Below are 9,366 nucleotides of genomic sequence, written 5' to 3' on the forward strand. Positions count from 1 at the left end.
TCAGTCTTATCTTTCTGAAATGTATTGGCATAAGCACTTCAGTTAGTTTCCATCAAGTAAACAGCATCAGTGGCGGCTTGTCGGGTAAGGCAAGGAAGGCACAGCCTACTACCCAAAATTTTGAGGTGAAAATGGGAAAAGATGATTTAATGTTAATAAAATTTCCAGTTATTCATTTAATTTCATGTTTTAGAATGTGTATTTTTGTAACACCATAACATGTTACTGAAATCGAAAGCACCGCTACTGTTAAAAAGGCCATTATATTCATAAGAATAATATGCCTTTTGATTTAAATCTCTCTCTGTTTTGCCGAGATTGATTGGCACGCAGCATCCAGCACAGCAGCCAATCAGCGCTCACGGATCGACGTGCAGGCGATCATCCCGCCCATAGCGCTTAGTGCAAAGTTGAAAGCGAGTCCGGCGGAGCGCTGACGCGGATGCTGAACTTTTACGTTATATATCTTATATAGTTTTATTCATTGTTCGGGTGTTGTGCGTCTATTCAAAGTAAGTGTATTATATGTGATCTTTGTAGGATTGCTTGTGTGTTATGCTATTCTATTTGCTGTTATAAAGTGCGTCACTTATTATGGCTAATGATAAGAGATTATTGTATCTTTAGCACAATGTTACGCTGTATATATGTTACCTTTATTCATACTTGCTTATACTGATGTTGTGTTTGTATATTTCGTTTGTATTTCGGTGCAGTTTACTTGTCAAAGTGCTCATTTTCGAGGGATTTTAAGTTGTAAACAACTTAATGCGCATGCGCGCAGAACATGTCCAGACCAAGCACCGCTAGATAGAACAAATTAAGCTGTTTTGTTTAACCTGTATGACATACCTAATTTGTTTTCTTGCAACTATTACTCCTTTTAATTCTGTATTTTACTAAATATACATTGTGTATTTCTGTTTAGAACAGTCAACGTTAAACCATGTATATTTATTTTTACCCTGTATTTTCTGTTTTATAGAAAAACCACACACACACATACTGAATATACCCAACTAAGACGACTCTTCAACTTTTTACTAATAACTGAGTTGTTGTGGTGACAAATAAACAGGTTACTCCCATATTTCAACCATCTTTGCCCTAGTCTCTTACCGGACACCCTGTGGTGGGTTTCAAACCTAACCAGCAATATACTGCAATGAGAATGTGCTACCAACAGCTAACTCATTTTTTCATGGTCCTTCGAGCCGGAGTGAGACTTGCTGCAGGCTTATAAGATGTCAACATATGCAGTAGATGAGCCAACTGGGCGCGTCAGAAGGAAGACTGCCCTTCCCGCCCGATATGAGGATTATGATCTCACTGGCTTTGCCCTGCCTACGTTGTATCCAGAACCCATGTCACCACACACTCAGATACCCTCCAACCTGTCAGAAGGTGAAGACCAAGAGGAGGGTGCAATGGCATTCAGTCTTCCGCCGATTCCAGGTGATGAGCCTCACAGTTCAGAAGAGTGGTCCGACACAGACCCAGGCAGGTCTGAGAATGCCATACTTCAGCAACGAAACAGGAATCTCCGCCATGCAAATGAGAACATGCGTCACACTGTACAGATGATGCAACAGGAAAGAGATGCATTGCAGCAGACAAATCAGCAGTTTTCTCAAGAGCTCTCACAGCTTAAGCGTCAAATGCAGCAGCTACAAATTCAGGTTGATCAACAACAACCTCAGCCCCATCCATCTGCTATTCCTGCCCGTCAACCTCATCCTTGCAAACCTATTCCTGCACCACGCCATGTTAAGCACGTGCAGTCTGCGGAGAGAAGCTTCAGGCCAGTACCAGCACCGCGCTTCAGGCGAGACAGTTCTTCAAGTCAAGAACAATCCCCAGCTTTGGTGGCTGCTCCCAGAGACAAAATGTACTCCCCCTATGACATTCCAAGTGCCCAGCCACCCAGCTGGGGGGCCCCAAAGGAAGAATGCTACCACCATGACCGTGATTATTATCCCTCATACCAGCGGGAGTATGAAACCTCCTCACCTTATGATTCTGGCTGGCGCCACAAAATGCCCCATAGTTCACCAAGTCAAGTGCCTCAGTTTGAGCCAGAGTCAATGTACAGAGGCCCTACTCCCACCATACCAGACTTTGTACATCCAAACCCGAGAGAGTTTTCACGGTTGAAGATCGCCTTAGAGAACACACTCCCTGCTAGTGCCACGGAGAGGTATAAATTTCAGATTCTTACAGACCATCTCAAGCTAGAAGAAGCGTTACTCATCGCTGATTCGTACAGCCATTCTCAATACCCCTTCACAAGAACGATGGCTGCGCTGGACCAGCAGTATGGTCAGCCACACCAGCTTGCATTACAACGAATAGCAGAACTTATGGATGGCCCAAATATCAGCAGCGGGGACATAAAAGCATTCAGACTGTTTGCACTTAAAGTTCGGTTGCTCGTTGGCATGCTGGGGCAGCTCGGAAAGAAGGGCACCTTTGAACTGCAGTGTGGCTCCCATGTCTCCAGATTATTGGGGAAATTACCACATGATCTTAGGTCAAGTTTTCGCCGGTTTGCACATCCACACCGTGTTCCAATTCCAACACTTCTGGATCTTTCTGAATGGTTGGAGTATGAAATCCAAGTACAGGAGGACACGTCAAGATTTGTTACCAGCCAACCTAGAGGGCCCACTGCACGGACCAGAGAGGTAATCAAAGACCACAAGTCCTTTAACAAGAATGCAAACATTCTGCTGAACACTGAGAAAGCCCTGCTTGACACGAGTACCTCAGCTCCTACTGTGAAAACTGTTCCAAAACCCTACTGCCCCTACTGCGAACAAAATAAGCACTCTTTGAATAACTGCTCAAATTTCAAGCAACTCACTACAGATCAGAAGCGTAACTGGGTCAAGGAGAACAATCGCTGTTGGCGCTGTGGCAGGAGCCATCAAGCAACGGAATGCAGTCTGAAAATGCGCTGTAAGCAGTGTAACGGTCGACATCTGCTAGTTCTTCACGACATTACAGTGAAAAGTGCTAAGAGCTCACAGACTGTGCCAATTGAACCTGCTTCCACTCCTGCAACCAACTCCTGCCTTCTTAATACCATGAACGAGATTCTTCTCATTCGTAAGCCTCCTGCCAGCCGAAAAGTCCTGCTGAAGATAAGTAAAGTAATACTCAGGAATGGAAAACACCACATGACTGCCTATGCTATCCAAGATGACGGGTCAGAAAGAACCATCCTTCTTCACAGTGCTGCTCAACAACTTGGCCTCAAAGGTAAACCAGAAGACCTACCGCTCCGCACAGTCAGACAGGAGCTCCAAGTCCTCAGTGGTGCAGCTGTGTCATTCTCTATCTCTCCCCTGTCACAGCCCAAGAAGGTGTTTCACATTAAAGGTGCATTTACAGCCCAGCAGCTAAGCCTGGCTGAACATACACATCCAGTCAAAGCTTTAAGGGAGAAATATCAACACCTGAGGGGTCTTCCACTACGACACCTAGAGACTGTGCGTCCTGTGCTCCTCATTGGTTCAGACTACCCCCATCTGATTACTCCAGTGGAACCGGTCCGCCTTGGACCTTCAGGGGGGCCGGCTGCTGTTAAGACGCGGCTTGGATGGACATTGCAGGGGCCTGTGCAGCATCTCCAGTGGGAAACCAACGAACAACACTGTTTCTTTACCTCAACTTCATCTCCTGAGACAGATCTCTTTAAGCATGTTGAAAGACTGTGGCAGATGGATGCGCTACCCTGGCGCAATGAGAAGACCAGCACCAGATCCAAACAAGACCGTGAGGCAATCGAGCTCCTTGATGCCAAGACGGTCAGGGTTGAAGTAGATGGGGTAAAGAGATATGCCACTCCTCTGTTGCGGGTCAAAAATATGCCACAGCTGAAAGCTCCCAAAGAGGCAGTGATCTCACAGCTGAGAGCTACAGAGAGGCGACTGGTTAAAAATCCAGAACAAGCAGTTGCTTACTCAGCAGAAATCCACAAACTGGACCAAGCAGGCTATGCTGTTAAGCTGGATCAGCATGCTGAACAGGACTCTGCTTACTCATGGTATATCCCACACCATATTGTCCACCACAATGGGAAAAACAGAGTAGTTTTTAATTGCTCCTTCAATTATCAGGGCCAAAACCTCAACGAGCTGTTGCTCCCAGGGCCAGTACTGGGACCGTCTCTACTAGCTGTTCTGCTCCGATTCCGGGAACACTCCATTGCAGTCAGCAGTGACATACGTGGGATGTTCCACCAGGTCAGGTTGCTCCCAGAGGACAGACCACTGCTGCGTTTTCTCTGGCGAGATCTCAAGGTACAGGAACAACCTAATGTTTTTGAGTGGCAGGTCCTTCCCTTTTGGGACCACCTGCAGTCCCTGTTGTGCAGTGTACGCCCTTCAAAAGCATGTCCTTGATCACAGCAGACCTGAAGAAGATGTCAGGCATTCAGTCTTGAAGTCCTTTTATGTCGACAATTGCCTGCAAAGCTTCACTACGACGGAAGAAGCTAAAAGCTTCGTCGACAAACTCAGGACCTTACTGGCAGATGGTGGTTTCGAATTGAGACGGTGGTCTAGTAATCAGCCATCAACCATAAAACACCTGCCCTCACAGTTGAAATCGGCCAGTGCCGAGCTCTGGATTTCTCATGGCAAGACAGATACACAAGAATCTGCTCTGGGACTGCTTTGGAACCATCAAACAGACACCATTTCCTATAGGTATCGTCCCACAGAGAGTACTGAGATCACTATGCGTAACATCTACAGAACACTGGCCAGTCAATATGATCCCCTGGGCTACCTCATTCCATACACCACCAGGGCAAAACTCATAGTCCAACGCTTGTGGGACAAAAAAAGGGACTGGGATGATCCAAACCTTCCCCCTGATCTATTGCAAACTTGGACAGAGTGGGAGGCAGAGTTACCATCTCTTTCGCACATTGCCTTCCCAAGATCCTACACTGGTCCGGCTAAAGACAAAGAAACAAGTCAGCAAGACATCCACATCTTTTGTGATGCCTCTGAACGGGCATATGGTTCAGTTGCTTATTTAAGGACAGAAGACCAGCAGGGGGATGTGGAGGTCTCTTTCCTTACAGCCAGATCAAAAGTAGCGCCCAAAAAACAGCAGTCCATACCCCGCCTAGAACTCTGCGCTGCGCTAACTGGTGCTCAACTGGCCAAAGTTGTAAGTTCTGAGTTAACCTTGCCCATTCATCACATCACTTTGTGGACTGACTCAACCACCGTCCTTACCTGGCTCAAGTCTGAGTCTTGTAGATTTAAGGTCTTTGTCGGCACCCGAGTGGCAGAGATCCAAGATCTCACGGATCAGCACACATGGAGATTTGTGCCATCCTCCAGTAACCCGGCTGATGACATCACGCGGGGACGAACATTGAATGAGCTTGGTCCAGACAGCCACTGGTATCAGGGACCATCATTCTTAAAAGGCTCTCCCAGTTCGTGGCCTGAAACACCACCTCCTGTGGAGGTAAATGGAGATGAGCTGCGCAAAACAGGTTTGTGCACACTTGCATGCTTCACGACCAGCACATCAGTCCTTAACCCTGATCGTCATAAGACTTTCCAAGAGTTGATAGAGTCCAAGGCTTCTCACGGGGCGGCTGCCTGCAGCCTGACAGCTAGTGCCTACAGAGATGCTGAAGTCACTCTTCTACAACAATCCCAACAAGAGTCTTTCCCCTTAGACCTTGAACAGTTAAGGGCTGGTAAAATTCTCTCTCATAACAGTCGCTTAAAAGCTTTGGCACCTGAACTTGACAGTGAGACCCAGCTAATTCGAGTTGGAGGTCGCCTACGTCACAGTCCCTACCTTGAGCGAGACACTGTACACCCCATCGTTCTTGATCCAAAGCACCCAATCACACAGCTCATCATACAAAGTTATGATGCCAAACTCCACCACCCAGGATATGAGAGAGTATTTGCTGAACTTCGACGCAAGTACTGGATTCTCCGCGGTAGGGAAGCTGTTAAGCGGTTTCAACGGAGCTGTGTAGAGTGCCAGAAATGGAGGAAGAATCCAGAGATCCCCAAAATGGCAGACCTACCTCCAGCCAGACTACGCTTATTCCGACCTGCATTCTATTCTACAGGTATGGACTGTTTCGGCCCTTATACTGTCAAGGTTGGTAGGAGGACTGAGAAGAAATGGGGTATCATTTTTAAGTGCTTAACCACTCGAGCAGTGTACATTGATGTTCTACATAACCTCGATGCTGACTCTTTCCTCATGGCCCTCCGACGCTTCACTGCCAGGCGCGGAACCCCCTTTGAACTCATATCAGATCAGGGTACCAATTTTAAGGGAGGAGAAAGGGAACTCAGAGAAGCCTTTGCAGCTCTTGCCCCTGAACTTCAGGCACATCTAGCCAGACAACAGATTGAATTCCGTTTCAACCCCCCAAATGCTCCTCACTTCGGAGGTTGCTGGGAGCGAGAAATACGTTCTCTCAAGCAAGCACTGACCGCCACCATCGGAGCTCAGTCAGTAACCTTTGACGTGCTACAAACGGTGTTAGTGGAGATTGAGGGAATTCTAAACTCAAAACCCTTGGGTTATACTTCCTCTGACATTGCGGACCTAGACCCCATCACTCCAAACTCTCTCTTGATGGGGCGGCCAGATTCCACTCTACCTCCAGTGGTATACCCAGAGTCTGAGCTTATAAGCAGGCGGCGATGGCGCCACAGCCAAGTTCTTGCAGACCACTTCTGGAGACACTTCCTGAGGTTTTACCTTCCTGGTCTGCAAACCCGTCAGAAGTGGCAAGGGGACATATCTGACATTCAAGTTGGCACCACAGTGATGATCGTCGACCCACAGTTGCCTCGAGCACTTTGGCCAGTGGGACGAGTGTCAGAAGTCTTCCCTGGGGCTGACGGTAGAGTGAGGACAGCTAATATTAAGGTGGGCGAAAAGACATACACACGCCCAATAGCACGTATTATACAATTGCCTAGCATTTCTGAGTAATGTAAGATTGTACACCAATATGTTACTTAGAGGCCCTTTTTGTAATTGTACAGATTCTGTCCCCAGAATCTGGGGGCGGCTGTTAAAAAGGCCATTATATTCATAAGAATAATATGCCTTTTGATTTAAATCTCTCTCTGTTTTGCCGAGATTGATTGGCACGCAGCATCCAGCACAGCAGCCAATCAGCGCTCACGGATCGACGTGCAGGCGATCATCCCGCCCATAGCGCTTAGTGCAAAGTTGAAAGCGAGTCCGGCGGAGCGCTGACGCGGATGCTGAACTTTTACGTTATATATCTTATATAGTTTTATTCATTGTTCGGGTGTTGTGCGTCTATTCAAAGTAAGTGTATTATATGTGATCTTTGTAGGATTGCTTGTGTGTTATGCTATTCTATTTGCTGTTATAAAGTGCGTCACTTATTATGGCTAATGATAAGAGATTATTGTATCTTTAGCACAATGTTACGCTGTATATATGTTACCTTTATTCATACTTGCTTATACTGATGTTGTGTTTGTATATTTCGTTTGTATTTCGGTGCAGTTTACTTGTCAAAGTGCTCATTTTCGAGGGATTTTAAGTTGTAAACAACTTAATGCGCATGCGCGCAGAACATGTCCAGACCAAGCACCGCTAGATAGAACAAATTAAGCTGTTTTGTTTAACCTGTATGACATACCTAATTTGTTTTCTTGCAACTATTACTCCTTTTAATTCTGTATTTTACTAAATATACATTGTGTATTTCTGTTTAGAACAGTCAACGTTAAACCATGTATATTTATTTTTACCCTGTATTTTCTGTTTTATAGAAAAACCACACACACACATACTGAATATACCCAACTAAGACAACTCTTCAACTTTTTACTAATAACTGAGTTGTTGTGGTGACAAATAAACGGGTTACTCCCATATTTCAACCATCTTTGCCCTAGTCTCTTACCGGACACCCTGTGGTGGGTTTCAAACCTAACCAGCAATATACTGCAATGAGAATGTGCTACCAACAGCTAACTCATTTTTTCAGCTACTCTTTCGCGAACGTGCCGAATCTGCTGATGTCGTTACAACCGCTAAGGGAATAGAGAAGGGTAGGGGGAGGCACATCCTCTGTCTTGTGCCTCAGTTGATTAAAAAATTAGCCAATCACCATCGAGTGTTTTACATTCAGCGCTTAGGAGAGTTGAGAAAAGATACATTGCAGGGGAGGCTAGCCTGGTATATCAACCAATCCTCAAAGAGACATGGGCTAAATTACGTGATATTAGTTTGCCTCCTCTGTTTTAAAACCCACGAGCCGCCACTGAGCAGCATCACATTAATTTGTAATAATAGAGTTTTGACAGGTTTAAAAAAATATGTAAGAATATAGCAATCTTACAATAATAAGCAGTTAGCAATTGTAGAAAAATAATAATGGTAACACTTTATAATAAGGTTCATTAGTTAACATTAGTTAATGTATTAACTAACATGAACTAACCATGAGCAATACATTTGTTACTGTATTTGTTATTCTTTGTTAGCGTTAGGTAATAAAAATACAGCTGTTCGTAGTTTGTTCATGTTACTTCACAGTGCATTAACATGTTAACAAATACAACTCTTGATTTTAATAATGTATTAGCAAATGTTGAAATTAACAAAGGTAAATAAATGCTGTGATTAATAGAAGTGCATTTCATTATTAGTTCATTTTACTGTAACTAATGTAGTTAACTAATGTTAACTAATGAACCTTATTGTAAAGTGTTACCATATAATAATAATGAAAACATATTTTGGCTTTTGTTTCAAAACAGAATTTTTTTTTTTTTTTGTAGCACCTAACTGTCATGGTTTTTCTTTTATTGAATTAGTTTAAGCAAGACAATTCTAGTGATGTCATACCCTCCAGTATATTGTACATTTAAAAATGTAAAATGTATTGCTATTGGTGTAAATGTCTAAACAAAGAACATTTTCCATCTAAAAGACATTTATCAAAAATAGTTAATAAAGGATTAAGGATCTGTTTGCTTATAGTATTACTTTTAACAGTATAGAAAGAACACAAAGTAACCCCGGTTTTGCGTTGTGTATATCGTGGTGGTGCAACTAGTAAACCGAGTGCGCTTGTGTGGCAGCGACCCGGGTTTAAATCCAGTTCGTAGTGTTTCCTATATTTAATGTACACATATCTGTTTCCAATGACTACATTTACATGTACACCAATAATGCGATTATTTCTCATAATCAGAGTAAGGTCTTAATCGCAATAAGATGTTTACGTGACACAAGCAGAACTCTTCACTCCAGCTGACATGCAATTTTCATTACTCTGATTATTCACTAATAAGTATGGTTATACCACACTCAGAT

General features: G+C 44.2%; 2 protein-coding genes across 2 annotated transcripts; both read left to right on the forward strand.

The window, feature by feature from the left end:
- The first annotated feature begins 250 nt into the window (after window positions 1-250).
- On the forward strand, window positions 251-4,406 carry LOC127497468 (uncharacterized). Its single transcript, XM_051865941.1, has 2 exons — window positions 251-512; window positions 986-4,406. The coding sequence occupies exon 2, from the start codon at window positions 1,245-1,247 to the stop codon at window positions 4,404-4,406; it is 3,162 nt and encodes a 1,053-aa protein (XP_051721901.1). The 5' UTR covers window positions 251-512; window positions 986-1,244.
- Window positions 4,407-5,632: 1,226 nt separating this feature from the next.
- On the forward strand, window positions 5,633-8,034 carry LOC127497783 (uncharacterized). Its single transcript, XM_051866523.1, has 2 exons — window positions 5,633-7,341; window positions 7,815-8,034. Exon 1 carries the CDS (start codon window positions 6,058-6,060, stop codon window positions 6,994-6,996), a length of 939 nt encoding a protein of 312 aa, XP_051722483.1. The 5' UTR covers window positions 5,633-6,057; the 3' UTR covers window positions 6,997-7,341; window positions 7,815-8,034.
- Window positions 8,035-9,366: the final 1,332 nt, after the last annotated feature.

Source organism: Ctenopharyngodon idella, chromosome 16 (genome assembly GCF_019924925.1).
Source record: "Ctenopharyngodon idella isolate HZGC_01 chromosome 16, HZGC01, whole genome shotgun sequence".
NCBI classification, from domain to species: Eukaryota; Metazoa; Chordata; class Actinopteri; order Cypriniformes; family Xenocyprididae; genus Ctenopharyngodon; species Ctenopharyngodon idella.